The sequence below is a fragment of the Syngnathus typhle genome, linkage group LG3, assembly GCF_033458585.1.
Source record: "Syngnathus typhle isolate RoL2023-S1 ecotype Sweden linkage group LG3, RoL_Styp_1.0, whole genome shotgun sequence".
Lineage (NCBI taxonomy): Eukaryota > Metazoa > Chordata > Actinopteri > Syngnathiformes > Syngnathidae > Syngnathus > Syngnathus typhle.
The window spans coordinates 5,972,445-5,995,249 of NC_083740.1; the positions used below are offsets into that span (position 1 = coordinate 5,972,445).

Consider the following 22,805-nt stretch of genomic DNA (forward strand, 5'->3'; position numbering starts at 1 on the left):
AAAAAAGTAACATTTGGTGCTTTAAGAGCATGGAAACCTTTTGAGCTGAAAAGTAAAAGAAAATCCCTACTATACAGGAAATGACTCAAGTGAGTTTTTCCAGGCTGGCCTCCATATGGCTGCATAGAAGAAAAATATGAACAGGAGGAAGTTGAAAAGATTCGGAGCAGGCTATTAAAAAGAAAAATGTACTGCAAGTTAAATAAAATGAAGACCATATTAACTTCTTAACTTAATTCTTTGGGAAGCAGCGTGTCGCTCGGCCATTGATCTGTATCACTTGTCCTTTCTGTCACTTTGATTGGTTTTTTTTTTATAAAGTTTAATTGACAAGACAGAGTGCAGCGTGAAGAAAAGGGACCCAAGAACCTGAAACTATGATAATGAAAAGCCGTATGGAAAATGGATTGATGTCAAATAATGATTGGAACGTCAGCTTGAAAACGTCAATAAGATTTAATCCCACAAAAGACTTCAGGATTTGGAAAAAAGTCTTGGCGATAGTGCTGCTATCAGCAAAGTCATGGCCTCTCTGCTTCTCCACATCTCTGGCATATGATGCCTCCTGTTAGAGGTAGATATGGTTGGTTTTCTCCATCCAACTTTGTAAGGGATTTCGGTGAACACCCCTTGCTCATCCTTCCCTCTGCCATTAGGCCGAAGAACATTTCTGATCGAGGCAAGAGATAAGGTTAGGCTGAACCTGTAGAGTCTACAGTGTAGACTGTAGGTAATAGGTGTCCGTTTTCCACGGCTTCTCTTGACCTTTACATAGCCACATTAAGAGAATCGTCATTCTTTTCAAAGACCATAGTATGTCGAGTGCAACACGAGTGGAAAAAGCTTGTTTCTCATTACAGATCTTCCTTTTCCTTTAGGTCTTGGGTGATCGGGGCCATAGCCTTGCTTTGTCTGCTGGGCCTCACTTGGGCTTTTGGTCTGATGTACATCAACGAAAGCACCGTCATCATGGCTTACCTTTTCACCATCTTCAACTCGCTGCAGGGAATGTTTATCTTCATTTTCCACTGCATTCTCCAGAAGAAGGTGAGTAAGAGAGGAATGAGAACAGTGATCGCCCAAATAATATCCGATTGGGAATCGGTCTCTCGGTTGTTTTAATTATTCAAATGATCGATTAATCCACTACTAATTGACTAATCAATAATTATTTTTTTAATAAATAATTGTTTCGCGGCCTTGCTAAAGTTCTCTATTTCTTTGGAATTTCGGCCTCTTAACGGGAAATATTTTTGGATTTCTATCACCCTCCATCATAGCAGACTCCAGGAGAATATTCTGTCATATTTCAGCCTCCCACTCTTTGTCATTGCCTTGGAGAATAGAAGACGATAAAACATATCCAATACTCAATACTCTCTAATGTGGGGTCAATCCCATCGAGGCTTTTGAGTTTTCCATGCGTTGATCTGTGTGTGTGTCTGCATGTGAATGCGAGTGTGTCCGAGATCTACTTAAGGTATGTGTTAGGCCATCAGATCAAGTGTCTAGAGAGATGTCCTTAAAACCGTGCTGAGGTTTTCTTTGGCTGCGGCCCAACATGGTTTCTCCCGAGATGCTCGCCACGCAGCTGTTCAAACAGAGCATGCGGCAAAACACGGCCGCCAATCCAACAAGCTTGTTAAAAAGCAATTACACTGCTATTTGTTCTAACTTGATTAGGATCTAAATGCAGATGTTTTTGTGTGTACAAGTGCATCATATGACTCCTGGAGGAATATAGCCATCAGAAATGCACTAATAAAGTTGGGTCTGCGTTAATGGGGGAAGTTATAAAACTAATCCGTTAACACCCATATGCTGATGGAGTCCATGTTTGTTCAAGAAACCTCAGCAAGAAAAGCAGTTCGCGGGGTAATATATCAAATTAAGCCAATGTTATTGTTGTCCCGGCGAAGCTCCGGGATGTGACCACAGTCCGCTCTAGTCGGTATATGTTTCTTGTCAGTGCGGCACTAGGCACATTTGTCAACCAATGTTCTCCTAAATGCTTTTATTTGATATTCAAAATGCGCAAAAAGCACAGATGGTAGAAAAAGAGTCTCATCAATGTTTGTTTAAATGCTAAGCCACGATTGGCAGTTAATCTGCAAGCTTTCATACTACGTGTACATAATTTATGAGGAGACTAACTGCAGTGAAAGATCAGCTGGTTTGTTATTCTATCCGATAAACTACTGCGGTAAAAAAGATTCCGACCCCTTGTGTAGGTACGTAAAGAGTACGGCAAGTGTCTGCGTACTCACTGCTGTAGCGGCAAAAGCGTGGAGACTTCCATCTCCGCCTCCAAGACCACCACCTCTCGGACTCCTGGCCGCTATTCGACGGGCTCACAGGTGAGCTTACCTGCCTGCACACCTGGACGCTACAGCACAGCAGAATCTCAGGTGAGACAGCTGCACGCTATTGCGTTTCACTTTCAACTGTAGATCCAATTTGGCACATTGAACTCATTTTAGTTAAATACACACATGGGAGATTTGAGTTGAAAGTGGAGCTAGCCTCAGCCTTGACTCACAGCTGTGCCAGTATAGTACATGCCGGCAAAGTGTTTTGAAGTGTAAATGGAATAGACGGGTGGTTATTTTTCTCCCCCCCTCTACCTATTATCCCTTTGCCGCTTTTTGTTCTGCACCCTTCCGATGCTAATTGCCCATTTTTCGGCGCATCACTTTCATATTTGTTTTTCGTGCAAATTTGTTTTAACTTGACTCACCAAGTTTTCTTTTCTCTTCATGGTTTTACCTTTTCTATTCCAAATCACTTCCTCCTCCATCATTTTTCCATTCCCCCCCCCCCCCCCCCCCATGTGTGCGTAGAGTCGAATCAGGCGGATGTGGAATGACACCGTGAGGAAACAGGAGTCTTCTTTCATCACGGGAGACATAAACAGCTCCGCTACGCTTAACAGAGGTAACCGTGGGATACCACACATTTGCATCCCCATCACTGTCAATGTCTCCTTTTTGTCGGTCGCAGAAGGCTCAGCTATCATAAACTGTCATTTAGTCAAGTGGTAGGAATACATGCATCCCAGAACGTAACGCTCTGCTCAACACCAGACACGTTTTTATTCAACATTATACGGTATTTTTGGGGAAAACCTCCCAGGACTGTATGCATTTAAAAAAATGCTTAATGTAATATTAGAAAGTTTTCATTTTGGTTTCATGTTGAACCAACTTTATTTCTCACCCCGCACAACCTAAAAGTTAATATTCTATAGATTTTTGAAGAAATATTCCAGACGTTGGTCAACAACAGTGTAGATATAATCGACAAATTCAAACTGTCACAATCATAAAACCTAACATTACCAATATTAGTGATTTTAACAATATGTCCACCTATCAATATTTAAAATACTTCACGATTAATATTAGTCTCTTTAACTATATGCTATCCAATGAGAGTCATTAACACTGCAACCATATAGTATTCCCTTTGAAATTAATGAGCAAAACGTTCGCAATTGCATTCCCATCAGGACTTGCAATTTATTATCTTGAAATTATGCAAACCTCACAGTTAATACTTAATTGCTCTGTATAACTTCAATTGCATTACAATTTAGACATTCTACTGCTTTCTCATTCCTACATTTCGATAATTACATTTCAGCAAAAGGTTCAAATATCCCTTATCGAATATAAATAACACCTCCATCGTGCTTCTAACCACTTGTGCAATGCATAAGAACATTTGAGATATCCTGTAGGACCTACAGTGTAGGTTATTGTGGTCCTCCTTTGTGGAGGCAGACCTTGTTGCAGCTCTTTTATTGGACCTTTACATTGTACAGATCGACCCAATGAAGTGTCCAGTGAGTGCATGTAACAGATACGTCTCGTATAGTTCACTGCATTCAGTGATATCTATTGCCGCCCCTCCGGCGAAGGTCAAAGCGGTGCTACAAAAGGAAGTGAGTGTCATCCAAATGGTGAAATATACTCGCACCTCCATTTGTTAGTCTCAAAGTTGAGGTGTGGCTGGCTTTTCCTCCGGGCCACTAATAAGCTGTTAGCATGACATATTGATGCTAAAGCAGACACGGAGTGTCAGCGTCTGAATTATCGCGCACTTAGTGAAGGAAGTGTTAGCATCCCCCCCCCCCCCCCCCCCCCGCTTCCAAACACATCTACTCTCCCGTGTCCTTGTCACACGCAATGTACACTAAATCCTGTACTGTAAGATTCAGAGAGCTGTTTAACCAACACAGTGTAAATTCTTGGATTTAGAAAATGACATGTTAAGATTACTTTTTGGCAGAGTATTTAAAAATTTAGAATTAGGTCCTACTTTAGCTGTTCCATCCAATCCATAATACTGAATACAGATTATTCTAAGTAAATATGAGATTATACAATCTAATATTTTTAAATATGAATCGCTTTACCGTATTTTCCGGAGTATAAGGCGCACCGGACTATAAGGCACACCTTCGATGAATGGCCCATTTTAAAACTTTGTCCTTATATAAAGCGCACTGGACTATAAGGCCCATCTTTAATGCATCATGTCAGATTTTTAATCCAAATCAAATCCTTTTATCTTTTTTATTTCAACTTCAGACGCTACAAATTACTTTATAATCACAAAATAACGATCCATAGTCTTTTTGACTCATGATTCATAGTCTTCAGCGGGCCACTTATGATTGATTTCATGACACAATGCTTCAGGCCAGTTTATATTTAGGAATTTGGTCCATATATAAGGCGCACTGCCGAAAACTTTAGGTTTTTAGGTGCGCCTTATAGTCCGGAAAATACAGTATTTTAACCCCATATTATAGAATAATCACAGCAAAAGGTGCTTTTGGTTTCAAGGTGCGGACACATTTTTTATTATTTTTATTATTACACAGTTTACAGGTCATATTAGGCTTTGAAAATAATGTAAAGAATTTGAATCGTAATGGGGAGCAAGATGTTTCCCTTGCAACACAAATCCCACTTCACGTGTGTCTCCTCCCCTGCCATGACCCGTGGCTGCAGGAATGACTTGACTCGCTTTTCTCAGGCTTTCACCTCAACTTGCGTTTGCTTGTTTGATTCACTTGTCCTCTTCTCTCCCTCTTTCTTCCACACACACCGGCTCTTCATTTTATTCCGACTCTTGCTGCACTTGCTCCCACTGTGCCACATCTACATGCTCTCTCTTGCCTTCAATCTCCAAACGCTTCTACCCTCCTTTTTTTTTTCTTCTCTTAACTCGGCTGTTGCTTTTCCTTCCCTCCTTCCTTTCTCTATCTGCCTGTACCAGGAACCATGGCTAATCATCTTATAACTAATGCTCTCCTTCGTCCCCATGGTACTAACAATCCTTATAACACTCTCCTGGGGGACTCTGCAGTCTATAACAACCCTGCCGCGGGCATGTACAACACCCAAGGTGTGCTTGGTGTTTCTATTCTTCATGTGTTGCATGTGGTGCATTAGCAAAAGTAGATTCAATTCATTTTGGCATGATTGTCTTTTTTGTGATGTTGGCTTCTGTGGTGTGTGTTAAGGCTCCTGAGTGAAATAAATCTGCGATAAAGATGGTGATAATTTATTGACTGATCATTGGTAATTGTGTCCCTAAATTGTTCAAAATCTTATTTAATTGGATTGAGTATTTGGTTAGCAGAGATGCTGTTGATTTAGGCTCAACTATTTTGCAGTCGGAAAGAATAATATTTCTCTCTACTTTGGAAATCTCATCTTATTTGTGAAAATGACAAATTATGGTGTCATCAAAGGTGCTTACACGCTGTGCTCTGTTTGCACAGCATGCTCGGCATTGTAGGGCATGCAGGGACGGTGGCGGCACGACGCAAGATAGGTGACGCTAGGTGACCGATGGGAAAATTGCTTGGTGCCTTTTCCCTGTAGTTTAGTGGTAAAGCGGTTTGTATTTGTTATTGTAAGAAAAGAAAGCCAAGGATTTGCTTCTAATTAGAATCCATCTGATCTGGGGGAGTTTAGGCTCGTTTGTAAAGCTACAGGGTTATAATTGTTTTGGATTTTTCATACTAATTACTTTTAATTCAGTTGGTTTTAATTATTTTCTGAAGTAAACTCGATTGTTTTTATTTTATTTCATCAATGAACATGATTTTTTTTTTCTTTTTCAATTTTAGTTTTATTCATTTTGGTGGGTTTTATTATCTAAAGTAACCTTGGTAAGCTACAACCCCATTAAGAGCACCTCACGGTGTCCTTCAGGCTGGGCCGGGAGGTAAAGTCACATATTTCTAACATTTTCAACAAACAAGAAAAGTAGCAGAGATTTTCCCTGCATCACTCTGCCTTTTTTTTTTTTTTTCCAACCAAGTCACAACATGACATCTGTCTTGTGTCCCAAAGCTTAGACACTGAGACACGGCATTAATTATTGATTTCTCCATTTTCTTCGCCAGTTGTTTTCACTCCAGAACCCCTCTCACCCACCCAAATTTCTCACTCTGGAATCACTCCACCATCATCTCTCCATGTAGATGCATCGAGATGTCATAACAGAGCTCTGCACTGCTAAGCAATTCATTTCGAGTCTGTGTTCGAATTGAATCTTTTTCCAATTCGGGCACGCGTGCCTGAACTCTTTCGCTAAGGCAGCACATTGAATGGCTTGGGTGACGGCATGCTGTGCTATGCTAAGTGCAGTGTGAAAGGGTCGTACTTCGCTTTCTGAATTGCTTAATTTAAACACTGCATGACACATTCGCTCTACTCGGGAGACACTGTGCCATTTTTGCAGCATCACAAACGCACTTTTGTTCTGTGCATGTGTTGTGGAGTGCCGTCACCGTATTTTGGGTTGTTTATTCTGTGTGATAACGATTGTAAATAAAATGATTACATATGACAGCGATATGCTAACAATGTAGTAAAACAATTACTCTTCATCTGTTGTTCTGATGTCTGACCTCACATCTACGTTTCTTTTCTCTCTCTTCCCCCATGCGACCAATAGCATCTTACCGAGATACAAGTACGGGCTAAATTAATACTTCAATAACAAAGACTTCCTGTTCTCATGTCTCGCTTCTGAAGCAAATTTGTTTCTCTCCTGCCAAGAAGAAGTTTGGTTTGGCTGTCAGCCTTTGCAAAATATTCTTTGGTTTATTTGATTTTATGTCTGCATTTGTTCACTGAGAAAATGTATTCAGCGCATTTTTGGAAGCCACACAAATGTTGTAGATCTAATTTAAAGCCATTTAGGTGGTTTGAATGGAAATGCAAAAGCTTTTTCTTTTGAATTGACTACTGATTCAATTACATTGAATGTTACTAAGACGCATTTTGCAGTTAAATCCACATTAGTCTTGATAATATTTAAAATATCAAATTACTTCTAGTCTTACATAAAAAAAAAAGGTACCATAGCTTTTTTTAATTCCTAAATTCTCTGCAAACTCTAAGATACCCAACGCTAATTGTTTTCAATAATTCATTTTCCTCAGACATCAACTTACTTCATTAAAAGAGTCTAATCACTTTCTATCATTTGTACCTCAGAGGGCATCCTGAACAACGCAAGAGACTCCAGTGTTATGGACACACTCCCGCTTAATGGTAACCACGGCAACAACTACAGCATGGCCAGCAGCGAATACTTGAGTGACTGTGTGCAAATTTTAGACCGGAGCGGCGGGTACGGCACCCATAGCAACCACAAAGAGACTACCCTGGAAAAAAAGATCTTGAAGGAGCTCACCTCCAATTACATCCCCTCCTATCTCAACAACCACGAGAGGGTCACCAGCGAGCGCAGTCACAACTTGATGAACAAACTGGTCAACAGCAGCATGTCCAACGGAGGTGACCTCTTCTTTTGAATCCATCTCGTCATGTTTTTCATCTAGGCAGGATATGAACGGCTTAACGAAGAACCTCGGCCCCTAGAAAGCCAATTTTGTTCTCCGCCTACATATTTTTTACTCAGTGGTGTGGTGGCTTCATGCTAAGATACAGTATGTCACCACCCACCCAGCTAAATGATTTGTCATCTTGGGGGTGGCCGCATCGATTTTGTCTTGTCTGCTTGTGTCAAGTCATTCCTTTAGACTCTACTAAGAATCCCATATAGAGGTCATACCGTGTATCAAAAAGGTCGTGCACAGAAAAGGACTTCAAGTAGTATTTTACGTGTTCAACTGATTGCAAATGAAAATGTTTGAATAGAAAGCAGATACTCGTGTGGAGAAGAGTCAAAGGGTGTTTGAAGAATCGAATCCTAAGGACACCTTTTTTTTCCCTTTAGGGAGTATGGCAGGAGGCAGCAGTAGCTCCACTAGCAGTGGGGTCAGTGGCTGCATGGGTAACGGTAAAGAGGACGGCGTTCCCATGGTGCTGGACAACCCCTCAGCCTTCCCCCACGAGGAGAACCTGGGTCTGGAGATAATCCGAGAGGAATCCAACGCTCCCCTCCTGCCGCCGCGCCCACCTCCACCCGACAGCCACCCGCCGCCGCCACCCCCGCACAGCTACTCAAGGCCTCGACGCATCCCGCAGGAGACCAGCGAGAGCTTCTTCCCACTTCTGACCAACGAGCATACCGACGAGCACACGCACTCACCCAACCACAGAGACTCGCTGTACACCAGCATGCCGGTTCTCACGGACCTCCCGGATGGCCAGATGAACGGTTTAACAGACGGCGAGGAAGAGAGCTCCGGCGAACTGCAGCCCTGTAAGAGCGCCACAGCTCCCGAGTTGGATGACGTCTACTACAAGAGCATGCCCAACCTGGGTTCCCGGAACCACCTTCACGACCTGCAGACCTACTACCACATGGGCCGCGGAGGTAGCGATGGATACATGGTGTCCGGCAGCAAGGAGGAGTCCGACTCTTCGCCAGAGGAGCCCCCTGTAGACCCTGCCCACCTGGTTACCAGTCTATAGAGCCCACCAAGAGACTTCTATCCCTCCCTGAGCCCACTCTCGCAACCTTCCACTCGTGTGTTGTTGACTGACAGGCCGGACAGGTCCGCCCCCGGACCGAGTCTTGCGTTTTAATGTATATGGTTCAGGACAATATGGGGGCTGAATGTATTGTCACGCTGGGAGACACTTTGTGAACATCAAACAGGTGTAGAACCTCGTACCTGGAAAGGGAGAAGAGTCGAGAGGGAGGGATCTGTAATTCTATGTGTTTGATTGGAATCTTGGATTAGACATGAAAGTTCTCAAATGTGGACCTCCAACATATCGTATAGTCTTCACTATTACCACAAGTGAGGTTGCCCAACCTGCCCCAGATGTCGCGCTCACTCAAAAGACGCATTCTTGAGTGATCGCAAAGGACACAATGTGAACAGGCGAGGCCACGTCAATTACCTGTCAATCAAGTTGGGGACATACAGCACATCAAAAAATAGCAACCAAACTGTACCCGTACGTTTTCTGATGTTCTCAATTCTCTTCCTGTTCATATCTGCTCAACGGGAGTCGTGTCCAAGCTGGTGTCATATGTTCCTTCCTGCGAGTTCTAGTGGCTGCTGTTTATTTCGCTAATAACAAAGAGAGCTTGTAAATCCAAGAGACTATAGGTTTAAATGGGAAAAAAAAATAAAAAAAAATAAGGGGGGGGTTGAGAATGGGTTGTTTCTTCTCTTTTCTTCTGTAAAAGTTCTCAGTTATCCAAGAATTATGATGAAATGATTCTAATCATTTCTATGTATTGTATAGAATACAGAGACAAATGTTGCATATGACCAATTCTTATTTGTCAGTTGTCTGTGAAACTGTTCGGAACTGTCTCCTTTGGTTCTGGTCTCGGACGGAGGACGGAGCGGATAAAAGGAACAATTTTCACGGAGACAGTTTGGCACTAATATGCATTTACCCTACGCACACTTATTTCTGGTCCTTTTATAGTGACGCCACGCTCACATTTTGCAAATTGTTACTATATATTTTACACTGTGTAGTTAAAAGGGGAAATAAGAGGGTGGGGTTACCATGGGAACACGTTTACTGGAAGTGGAGTCCGCTGAAATCTTTTGTTTTCATTTTAATAACGCATTTCCTTCCTTTTGGCACAAGGGGGGAGGGAAGGTGGGGGTGGGAGGGGTACCTGGGTGAGAAAAAAAAAAACACCAGGTATTTTCAAGCAACTTACATATGATGCATATCGTTTTTATTGCCAAATATTAGAGCATTTGACATTAGCTGTACTGGTCATTGGGCAGAAAAAAATATTGGGAACAAATATTCTTCTCGAAAGTAAAAACCAGAACGGAATGTCATGATTTTTTTACACCATCAATGTGTACTGAAAGAACTCTCTGCACACTGCGGCACTGTCTCATGTTAAAGCCAATGTTTACTTATTTAGGAGGGAAATTTCAAAAGTGTATTAAGAGTAGCTTGCCCATATATCCCACAAGCCCTTTCCAAGTTCCCCGAGAGAGAAATTATTTATTTATCTGTTTATCGTTTGAAAGAAAGCAAAAACAAGCTTGGAGGGGAAAAAGAGCTGACTTTATGCAGGAGTAAATAGACTGGCACTAGGTGGTTCTTTTTTTTTTCTTTATTATTTTAAATTATTACGATCATGTTGATTATTACGATATTATTGCTGATTATTTATTCTTTTTGTATGGGTTCCAAGTTGAATGATCTCATAACTAATATTTGTTGTAACAGTGAAAGTTGTTTGCCAACAAATAAATTACTGACATAGCTTTGAGGCTTTTTCTTCCGTCTCTCATATTCGAGATGGAAATTTGGGATGAAATGCAAACACTGCCAGTGCACCTGAATACACTCAGCCGTGCTCTGATATTCCTTTCACGACATTCAAGTACGATGATGAAATATTTGACTACAGTAATCCCCCTTCCATGTCAGAGTTTACATTCCAGACCATACCAGCAATGAGTGAGCTATAGAAGTACCGCCATTAAACATATTTTTGGAGATACTGCCATTATTTTTGAAATGTCTTTAAACACACGAAATAATAAACAGATTTACACACAATATATCCAGTGAGAAAGAGCAAGAGCAATGGATTACAACGATATTTACAGTGTAATTTGTATTGATTACAATAAAGGAATATAATTCTTTAGGCGTAAAAAGCAGGATTGCATTTGCTGCTTGTCTGGATTTTGGATGGGCATTTAACTAAAAAAACCTTAATTCATTTAAAAAATCAACAAATGATGATTCATTGTTTTTAGATTTATACTATGTTTAATGATGCTGTTGTAATATCAAAACTGGATGAATGGAGGAGAGAGAGAGTGAGAGAAAGAGAGAAATACTGCACACCTCTATTAAATGAAACGGCATGTCCAAATTGTTGACTAGTTGTGTAGATTATTATTATTACTATGTATTCATCCTCACTGAATAGAATGTTATTCAAATGAAGCCAATTTCCTCAGTGAGTGGAAGGTCAACCTTTCAGAAATTGTTTTGATGGCTACCTTACTACGTCACACCTAAACCTGTAAACTTTTGTTTTTTTTGTTCACTGAATCCTATTGCATTGTGATTTATACCTTTACTGGTGTTTATTTATGACCAAGCAGGCAACAAAGCATCTGTCCAATGAAAGCTGTAGTCGAGTAAAACGGCCAGAGGAATGATTTCTGCTGCTCTGCTTTCTTCTCCAGGGAAATTGAGCTACGGCCCATCAGCGGCCACAGGCTTGTCTCCTACTTTTAATATATATACCGTATAAAAAAAGCTAGGCCATGCATTGGTCACACCGACTGAGGTTCTCAGGAATAATTTGGATGTTCATCTGAGACCACCTTGACTCCGAGGCATGACTTTTTGTTGCAGTTCCCGAGTCAGATATTGCAGCACTTTTCCCTGGAGACTCCAATGTTTTGAGCTTGCACTCTGAGTGGGCCTTAAGGGTAGCAAAGGTAACTTACCTTACTTTTTAAGGTTAGCCAAGGAAGTAGTCGCTGCATTCCTACGTCTCTGGGCAAGAGGGTAGAAGATTGCTGAAGTAGTATGAAGTGTTGATTTCTTGAGGGAGGGGAAAAATAAATCTCTCAGTGGTTCAGCAGCAAATAAAAATAGTGCATTGAACATCTGACTCCCATCTCCTGTGCTATTTTTCAAAGCTTGCTGCTGTTGAACATAGAAGAATAGGAATTTATTTTAACTGCTGTTGGTAGGTGCTTTCCGCTTGTCTGGTTTAATCAAAAATGCAGTTTCTTCATCTGTCCAAACCTACTAATGCATCTTGCAGCATGATAAATCATCAAAATCTGTCAATTCCAGCAGAGCGCTGGAGGAATCTCGACTCTGTACGTCATGCTATGCTTTGTCACATTTAAAACATGCAAATGAGACCATCATCGTGGAACGCTTATGATGATGTCGACTTGGTCGATCTCATCAACAACAATTTTTCAGCAGCAACAGCTTTATGGAAAAAAGAACGAATATACGAAACGAATGATGGGTGAGAAGGTGAAACATTCAAAGATTTTTTTCTAATAAATGTATTTTTGCTGTCTTTTAAAGTCATTGCAGGCCCCTTAACAGCCACCCTCCCTCCTTCTATCTATCACCTCCTTTCCGGTCTGTCTTCCTGCCAGTCACAGACTGACTAAATGAGCAGTGGTCTATGTGGGTCATAGCTCTGCTGGAGCACTCTGATCGTTTAGTGCTGCCTGGCTGTGTTATCTTTGTGCTTGCTCTGTTTCCTTCCTTCAAAGCAAAGTATTCAGGATGTCTTACAAGGTGACATGTTCCTCAGACACATAAGTCGCAGAGGCCCGTTACATGAGGTTCATTGAGGATTCGGGCAACCAGTCCGGGGTGCATCCTATCTCTCGACCGAGTAAGCTCTAGAACACCCTAATGGAGGATAAATGCTATAGATGGATATACTATGCTGAGTTATTTTTGATTTTACAAACACGCTTTTAAAATGTGCTAAGACATCCAGTAATAATGGCAATAGGGGAATAATAACAAAAAGTCTGCTGAGTTTTCTCTGATAATATTTATGTTTACATTTTGTCTGGAGGTCACTGATGATGTAGTAGTGCACTCGCTTGACTTCAGTGCAGGCAGCGTGGGTTCGGCTCACACTCAGTGACAGTGAGTACAGGTCTGAAAGGTCATTTGCGACGGACGGACAGATGGATGGAAGAAAAGATTGAATAGTTGTGCTTGAGAGTGTACACTTCTCTCCCAGCCTCTTGATGTATAAGAGCGGCTGAGTTCCGTGTTAGCGGAAAGAATGGCACAGTAACGAGCGCTTCCCATTGTGGGGCCAATATGACATTGTTCTCTGTTAATTAAGGCAACTATGACATTTAAAAGCTGAACTGGAATTTGATTCAGTGCAGAAGAGCAGCTCATCCATATATGCTATGGCATTTCAAGATTTCCATCCCATTTATCTCATCCTTTCTCCTAAGCACTAAATAGAATGCAGAGAATATTTTTTCTCCCCATTTATGAGTGGAACTGGAGTCTGTTACATTAAATGAATTCCAAATTATACAACTTTAGGGGGAAGGCGACTTAGGAGAATAAAGTCATTTTCATACGATCTTAGTGGATAATTTTGCTAAAGTGAGACATCAATATGTCAGGAGTGGATATTTGCACAGCTGCTGCGGCGTCTCATTCATTAATTGTAAACTTATATTTGCTTATCTCTGCAAGGGATTGATAGTGACAGGGACAAAAATTAAATGTCCGTCCATTGCATGGCAGCAGGTTCAATAAACCTAGTCACCTATTACCATTCATGCAACAGCGTGTTATTGTAGTAATTGAATAAAGTGAAGTTACACATCCATTACAGTAGGTGGCAGTGACGCGCTGAATGTCCGATTGATTGATTGATACAGCTTTATTTCGAACATATTTAAAACATGAGAAATAGGGAAATAAATAAATAAAACAATTAACATGAGTTGGCTGCTCGAAAAGGAGTAGGAGGAAGCAAAGCATGTCAGAGTAAACACAGAGAATAAAAACAATATTAATTATGTTATTCACCAGATTCATAGTTCTTTTTTCAAATTTAATTTTAATTTTTTGGGGGAGCAAAATATTTTCTTCTCCCTGGGGGGGCAAAACAGAAACTAATTGCGAGGCACTGGTTAAGTGTTGATTTTCCCAGATTCCACACTGAGTCAGTAAATGTGTGATTAAATTGAGACAATATTAGCACTTTGGGAATATTCATAGTTTTAGGAACATTTTTTTTTTCCTGGTACTGTGCGGAGAGATTGTTTTCAATTTAAACTGGGTGCCCTGACTTTGCATAGATTATAGCATCAAATAGCGTAGCGATAACATCCAAGGGATGCATGTACAGTAGTATGCATAACTCCGACCATTCCTTTGTTGATGAGATTGTCTAGCTGTGAGCAAAAGCTAATTAGCATTTATCGTGGCCACATCAAGTCTGCTCCAGGATGGCCGGCCTGAACTTTGACTTGTGGAATCACATCAACATGCACACGGGCTTCCCTGCCCTGACCTGAATGTGCCACCCTGCTCTGTGCGCATGCATAGCCAGTCCTAAGGCCACCTCATCTGCTTGCATTGGCCAGTGTCTGTCTCAGTGTGCACACACTTACCGCTCATTGTCTCCTCACCTCAATTTTCCAACAGAGTGCGCATGTAAGAAAAACATTTAACAGGTATGTGAGGGGCCACCCTGAATAATTCACTCTAATTGGTGAAACATTGGGAGGGGGGGGGGGGGGGGGGGGGTTCCAGGAGGGATGCAGCGGATACGGGGACATCAATCCCCTGGCTTTTTTTTTTTTTTGAGGTCACGTACACCACCATGCATGTTTAATTGGCTTTGGGATGGCAGTGTTTCTGCTGCCTCTGCTGTGAGTCACACTTTTCTCCAGCGTGCCTTTTTCGCAGCGCCTCAGCAATGGAGAAGCTATTTCGGGAACACATTAGGAGCCTAGAAAACACTGACATTTAGACTATTGCTGGGATGGCTAAGGGGGAGGAAGGGGTGTGGGCTTGTCACTAGTGTGTATGATAGATACAGTGGCCTACTGCCAAAGTGCCTTTGTTGAGAGCAGGTACAGCCAGGTTGAAATTATTTTATGTGTATTAAGCAGAAAAAAGAAAAAGTGAAATATATTCATATTAAATAAATGCTTTACTTTCTACTCCGACCTATTCATGCACCGTGAGTGGAGACAAGCTGATTGTTTTATTGTCAAGGGAGAGCAAAAAGTTGGCCTGAAAAGTAAACTGCAATTGTTTTAAAATAGTTTGGCCAAAGATGTGGAAAAAAAAATAGTGTCAAATAAAGAAAAACAAAGTGGGAGGATACAAAGATATGTTGCTGCCAAGAAAAAGTGAAACACTGAGTGTGAATCTTACCAGATAGTGTGAGGATGAGCATCCTGTTGTTTTATCTCTGCAACAGAGCAAAGTGGTTTCTCGCAGAGGCCTCGGCCTTCCTTGTTGGTAATGAGGTGTGGCTTCCTTGCAGTGGACAGGTGCAGCATTGATGGCTAATGATGACAAGAACTGCTCCAAATGTGGAGATCTTCTCAATCTTGCTGGTTGATTCACATCCTATTGGAGTTTTTCTTTCAAGAATTTGGGGGTATGTATGTAAATGTTTATATGCACAAATAGAAAACATGCTTTCCTTCAAAGTGCAATGGTTGCATGTTTTCCAAATGTGTAGTTTGCTTGATTGTTCAGTAACACGCACAAGTCTTGGGAAAAATTCATGATTTGCAGACAGCATGAATCACATGCCACATTTTTGCACATACCAGACAACAAATCAGCGGAGGCTCTCCTTTTACAGTCTGCACGCATTTCCTGTGCTTGAATTAACAGGACCCAACTCACAAACAAATCTGTTATTCTCAATTGCTTCATGCTGCCATAAATTAGCCCAAAGTGTTTCAGTAAAAGTCCAAATGGTTGAGATTATTAGAAGCAAACAATGAGCAAATGGAGAAGGAATCTTTTCTTCTTCACCCTCCTCCGAGCTCCTCCTGCAAGCTGTCGGCCTCACAATCTGGGGGTGGTGCTTTACCTCAGTATATTTGGATTCTCTGGCTTTTGTTTAGAAATGATTCACAGATAATTTTTTTCCCATTCCCATCATGAGATGTTGGCTGCTTGTTGCTATGGAGACATTACATGACAGTTTGGAGATGCACCTTGCGAAAGAAATGTTGCTTTTGTCAGTGGCCGAGAGCCTCTTGACTTGTCAGCATCTGTAAAATAAAGTATATATTGAAGGTTGACTAGGCCACATCTCCAAGGTTAGTTGTTGGTCTCACAGCAAATGAGTGGCATTTCAGCGTTCCAGAAAGAATATAGTGATGGCCCTTTTTTTGGCAATCCAAAGGAATCATATCAATCTCGATTGTAGTTGGAATTAGATTATGAGGCGATTCGAGGTTACTACCTTTTGGTTGACGGTCAAAGCTCTCAGGTTCTTCAATAACCCCATTCATCCAGTCACGTCTTTAGAGACCATGTGCTGAAAGCCAGGAAGAGGAAGTAAACGATTGATTGAAGATTCAGCAAAAACTGACAAAAATGACATCAAGAGGGAATTTGTTGAATTGAATGTCACCATTCAACACAAACTGACAAAAAAATGTTTATTTTAGTATTTATTTATTTTGTGTTTGAGAAAACAGGTATATAAGGTCATGAAACTCTGGATCAGTCATTTGTTATTTTATTTTGGCATTAAACAAGTCTCAAGTCTTTTTTCAATAAAACTAATGTTGTGAATTTTTATTCTGGTATCATGCAATGTATATCTCACTAGTAAGCCTAAGTATGACCAGGTCATGTTCGGGTCAGGTTCGTGTGGTATTGTTTAGGGCTTGGTCCAGGAAGGTAGACTCATTGGCGCCAGACACATCTGGCTTCCATTAACAACTGCTAAGATGCACATGATGTAGAGATGAGGAGGCAACTGCGGGGTCATAGGTCAGCCAACAGCCCTATCTGCGCGCTCCCGCGTGGAGGGAAGCGCAAGAGTATAAGGTTTAGGACGAGAGTAGACAAAGGGACTCGACATCTTGGCTAGGGCGCGAGACACTTCTCTCTGACATCGGTTGAATAAAATCTTTCCCCAATCAGCCATGTGTGACTGAAGTTTTCCTTCCCCAAGCCAGCCACTTTTTCACCATCTTGTTTGGAAGACCAGCTGACCATCGAAGAGAATTCACCACAATTTTGGCGTCACGAACAGTTCTCTTGTCCTTCGGGGAGCCCTCGCCCGCCTGGGTGCGAGCATCGAGCGTCCGGCCGGCAGGCTGAGTTTGAGGTGAGAAGCTTCCACTCACAGTATCGCAATGTGCTCGTGCCTGGTGTGGGGGGGGATGGAGTGGCTCCTGAGCGGGACAGTTAACGGGCCTGGTGTGCCAGTGGCTGGCAAAAAGGGGGGGGATTGGTCTCCCCTAGCTGGATGTCGACGAGATGTGGAGTTTGAAAGGGGGGTGTAGCCCCAATAGAAAAATGAAAATGTTCAATAAAAATAGAAAAAAAAAAAAAAAAAAAAAGAAAGAAGGCAAATAAAAATGGGAAAATTGCATAAAACTTAATGGGGAATGTGCACAACAGTGTGAGTGACATGTCTGGTGTGAATGATGAATGAGAAAGAAAATGCTCCGAGAGAGGGCACGTGAAACAGGACAGGATGTCTGGGACATCGCTGATCGGCTGTCACGAGAGAAGAATAATAGAAAGTCCCATAAAACGTGGACTTTGTTTTGGCTACAGATCCGATGGAGGATGGAAATTTTAGCTGTGTGATTGAGGCGGAAACACAGGTACGATTGAACACTGTGTGCGACAAGAGACGGGCACCACCAAGCCACCGGAGGCACAATTCCCGGGGTCGTGCTGGGACGTTGAGATCACACTCAATGTAGTTGAGATCACACTCAATGTGGTCGAGATGTCCGGTGGGGGCATTTGTCTCTATATATAGGTCGCACGAAAAAGGGAGGCTTGAGGCAGACCGCAATTGGCAAAGCGGAGGAGTGCGCAGCCTTGGCATCCGTAACTGTGTGAACGAATGTGGGAAATTTACCGGCTGGGTCTGGGACCAGGGTGCCGAGAAGAATGATGCGCGCAGACCACGTTATTTGAGCACTGATCAGATTAGGAGCTTGTGCGGGTTGCAAGGTTCCCCCGGCTGACAGCTGGTGCGTTAGCCGCTTAGAGAGACACTCTTCGGGCAACTTACCGGGGTGAACCGGTGCGCTGCGGTTGTACCCAAGTCGTCACGGTCCGATTCCGATTGGCGAGGCGCACTGTAATAGCACACACTCCTGTCAAAGTCTGATAAAATTTACGGCTTGCAGCAGACCGCAATTGGCAGAGCGGAGGAGTGCGCAGCCGATAGAAATTGGAAAACGTGGAAAAAGAGGCCTCAGGGGGTTAATTTTGGTATACCATGTAAAAAAAGTAATTTGTGTGCACACTGAAGTTAAAAATCTGCAGTATAAGGGGAAATGCAAAGCGCTATTAGGGGAAACAAAGACGAGAAGTGCAAAGGGCTTGTTTGTAAGTGCACCTGCGCACGGTAAGAAGACACAGAATGACCAAACCGCATGGAAGCGGTTAGTGAGAAGCTACATGAGAGATGGATTCGAATCCCTTTGTCTGTGTTCTATGTTTGTGCGTAATGTCTGTGAAGTTTCTGTCAGTTGTCGTTCGTCTGAGCTGTGTGCGCGCTTGGTGTATGTGGTGCGCGTGCGTGCGGATGCGTGTGAGTGTGTGAGCTCTGCGTGCGCGCGGTGTGTATTGAGCGGGCGTGCGTGCGCGCGGATGGGTGTGTGCATGTGCGGTTGTGTGCGCGCTCGGTGTGTGTGCGTTTATGTGCACACGCATGGGGGAAGGGAGACGGCAGTGTGAGAAGAAAGGAGGGGGCCCTGGGTGCTCCAAGGCGCGGAATGGTGCTCTGTCGGCAAAGGTGGGGGCCGGCGAGACGCGCGGGCCTGGCCAGCCCGTGGCGTCAACATTGATACGCTGACCCCCCCCCCCCCCCCCCCCTTGTCCGAGGGCGCTGTGCCGAGGAGCCCGCAAAGGCGAGGCTGGGTCCCCCCGGTAGAGGTCAATGTCGATGAGAACTGAGACATGACGAGGGGAGATCAAATGTGGATGAGCAAAGGGTGCATGATTAACAACGAACGTGCATGATTGAAACTGAAACTTCACTGGCACTAATGTTGAACAGTTTGCAAATAGGCAAGAGAGAGACATGCTTGCAATACTCACTAAAATACTAATGTTTGTGTACCTGTGTGTCTTAAGAAAACAGTTGGGCCGTGGCAGCAGTGATCTATGGCAGGACGCTACACATTCGGCCCAAGACCGATAGGTGGGGGGAGAAAGTGAAGAAAGGGGGGTTCGCTCGTAAATTAAGAGGGAGCCTGTTGAGGGCGGCTAGCGCCCCTAGCCCATCTGACAACTAATGAGAAAGTGAGTGATTACGTTAACTTGAACAAGATTGACCAAACAAATATGAGACGGTGGACGCGCACGTCTCCTCCCAGAGGGCAAAGAGACACGGACAGAACTCCCAGGTCGTCTGAGGAAAGGCTTCGTGGAGCGCTGCCCCCAAATTCTTCACTAATTTACGTCAGGACGCCAAAATGCAGCCAGAGACAGATAGACAGAGGGAGTGAGAGAAGAAAGGGGGGCTAACTCGTAAATAATGAGGAGATATTGGGAGTAATCTATTGGTCCTTTCTTTAACACCCTTTAAATCATTTCCTGGAGGAGATAAGTTAGCAACACGAGAGACTTAGAGGTTCAACAGAAAGACAGTTAAAAGACAATAACATTTTTGATTTGAACAATTGCAGGCTAACAGGAGCATGAGAGAGGAGAGCTGAGAAGCGGGATCCACTTTGATCGAGGAGATTGGAAATTCACAGCACATATTCTAAGTCGCATTTTTGAGCAAGCATGACACAGGTAATAACGCGTGAGAGATCAAGACATAGATCAGGGCTAGTTGTGGGACGCAGACCTCGGAGTTAATTTTGAATAATGATACTGAAGACACAATGTACTGTCCCATTAAATTGGAACTATAGACAAAACGTAGCTCGACAATAGGATGAGTTGCAGGACTTACAATATAAAGACGACATTGCTGTTACTAGGAGAATTCGACTTTTGGTAAACAAACGTTACTAGTGAATGGAGGGCAGCAGCTACATTTGGAGATAGCCTTACAAGTTTGGTGTCCCAGTCTGTCTCTCTCAGTGCCAGGATCCCTGAAAACTCGACCCCGAGACTCCGCCTGCAGCCGCGGACGACTACAAGACGGTGCCTGGCTTTGAGGCACCTTTGACCTTTGGCAAGGACAAAGTAAGACTGTTGTTGTGCTTGGAGGGGGCAAGTACACTCCGGAGGATAGACAACATCCTCGGAGACGAGAAAAGACAGTGAGAAGTGGAGGAACTCACAATGTTGAAGAAAAAATGGACATTTGAACAATGGACTCATTCGAGAGTGATGGATGTGTTGGCTCTGAAGCAACGACAAAAGGACACCATCTTGAGAGGGTGAGGTGCGGCAGAAGATATGGACTTGAAATGTCCGACGGCCAAATCGCACTCCTGGCGGTGCTAAGACCTCGTGGGGCTTGGGTTAGAGTGGACAGGAGCTTCATTGTGCACTGGGTTTGACAGAACTGAGGAGATTTGATAAAAAATTGAATAATGTGTAGAGCTACAGAGAGAAGCATCATGGTCAGAGATTGAACAGATTTGAATAAAACCAGTAGGCTAAAACGGTGAGAAACAGGTGCGAGATCTGATGTTTTGGCTCACCAGACATAAGAAGTAGAAATCGAGTTAGATACATTTTAGAATGGGACATCTAGACTAAAGTGGATTCAGCCAAGGAGAAGCTAGGACGCTCGATGTACCTACTCAATACGATAGAAGTTTGTTGCACCATAGTGGAGGTTGGGTAGTCAGAAAGTTGGATCCGTTAAATTTTTGACTTTCACACATTCATGCATAGGAGTCGCACAAGGCCACAGGTAACAAGATAATGACTGAGATAGGGCTCAAATTCAACTGCACCCACACGGCAATGTAGAAGCAGGAGAGCGAAGTAAGGGATTATATGCTAAACAGTCCGCTGTAGGGTTACCAATAGGAGATTCTGTCAAAAGAACTACTAAGAGGTGGAGGCGAAGATAATAGGAGGACATAGATATTCGAAGGGTCTGATAAGGGAAAACTCCATTGTCATAGATCGGATTGGAGCAAGTAGGAATTTGCCATTTTAACAGGGATTGACAGCAGGAGAGGTTGAGGATAGAAGATCTGGACGGCAATGACGTAAGTTACATTAAAAACTGCTCATTCGAGGGAGAAGGCTCGGAGCTCCCTGTGTGGAGCTGCAGCTTTGCAGAAGGGGGGCAGACCGCGCGAGTGAGTGGATGAAAGGAGTGGTGATAGGCGACCACTTAAGGAAGTAGGGAGAGGTGTTGGATGGTGTGACAGGCAGGAGTTTTAGGAAGAAGAAGGAAATAGAAAAAAAAAAAGAAGAAAAGAAAAAGGGGGGAATGAGACTCGCCAAGAGGGGCAATAAAGAGAAGCAGACTGAGAAACAGTTTTGAGCAAGACAACGGGGAAAAAGGGGGAGAGCCAAATGATGACGTAAAAAGCCAGAGAGAATAGTCTGACCCATCTTTATTGAATTTAATTAACATAAGTAATAGAGATCGAGTTTGTAGGACCAATACGAGGGTAGGGAGGCTCCCTCAAAACGCGGGTCCCACAGTTAGTCCCTCAGATAGACATATATGACAATTTGCGATGAATCTGATGGGCGAGTTTATGGAAAATTGAATTGGAGATTTTACAATAGGTCATGTTGACGAGTATGTCCGAATGTGAAGAGTCACTATTAGGAGTCAATATTTGCCTACACACTAACATACTAACTTTGCTTGGTTTGGGGGGAGAGCTGAGTGATAGAGACGGATGAGTGTGTCCGTGAGTGTGTGGATGGGTGAGTGCGCATGTGATCATCTACGGCTGTGTGTGCGCAGTATGATTGGCCAGAGAGGTCTGAAGTTGGGGTGATGTGTTTGCCATTGAGGATAAGATTCCTCTCACCTGAAGGGGTGGTACAGATCGGAGGGACTGGAACTGGTAAGTGATGAGTTCCGATCGGAACCATGGTTCAATGATCAATCAGGGGCACCATCAACAACAAAACGGTTCGATGGAGAAGGCCCGTTTCAGTGATATGGTCAGACAAGACAGAACTAGTATTGAACATCAAGACTTTGGACGATTTGACGTGTGACGACTTTGAGCTCACCCAACGGGGTGACGGACTAGGTGGACAGTGACCAAATGGTTGACGCTTGAGCTTGCTTGCGACATGAGCGAGCTCTGCTTTGTTTTTCTGTGTGACTTGATTTTTTGCAGCAGCAGCAGCAACGGCCACCAGCCAAGGAGCGGATTGCGCATTGTTTGCGTAATTTTTTTTCGTTCTTGCAGGTTGTCGATTGCGTTCGTGGAACGTTTGTGTTGAATTTACGAGAATATGTTAACCCTTGCCCTTTTGGTTTTTATAATGAACCTGTTGATTACATGGTTTTCAGGACAGGATCCCGGAGCGCCAGGATTCATTTTATGACTGTTTTTGTTTTGATACTTGATGTCTGTTTTTGTGTGTACAAATGTCCGCTGTCAGCAGGGCTATAAGCTCACTGACAGGAGTGCGCTGATTTTTGTGTGTGTTGCCGAGTGTGTGGTGGACAGTCAAGTTTCAGAGACTTGGGGTGACGGTCCCGGGGCCCAGATGGAA

At 43.1% G+C, this 22,805-nt stretch overlaps 1 protein-coding gene across 6 annotated transcripts in view; it reads left to right on the plus strand.

Moving 5' to 3' along the window:
* The window catches only part of adgrl3.1 (adhesion G protein-coupled receptor L3.1), a 114,469-nt gene extending 103,777 nt beyond the window's left edge, over nt 1–10,692 (plus strand). For 3 of the 6 annotated variants that reach the window (XM_061274817.1, XM_061274819.1, XM_061274818.1), the window contains 5 exons: nt 879–1,047; nt 2,232–2,408; nt 2,841–2,934; nt 7,524–7,826; nt 8,269–10,692. In XM_061274817.1, coding sequence (XP_061130801.1) covers nt 879–1,047; nt 2,232–2,408; nt 2,841–2,934; nt 7,524–7,826; nt 8,269–8,909 — 1,384 coding nt within the window. In that variant the 3' untranslated portion in view covers nt 8,910–10,692. The remainder of the gene's footprint in view (nt 1–878; nt 1,048–2,231; nt 2,409–2,840; nt 2,935–7,523; nt 7,827–8,268) is intronic. The other 3 variants (XM_061274820.1, XM_061274823.1, XM_061274822.1) reach the window with 2 other exon arrangements.
* The last annotated feature ends 12,113 nt before the right edge of the window (nt 10,693–22,805 follow it).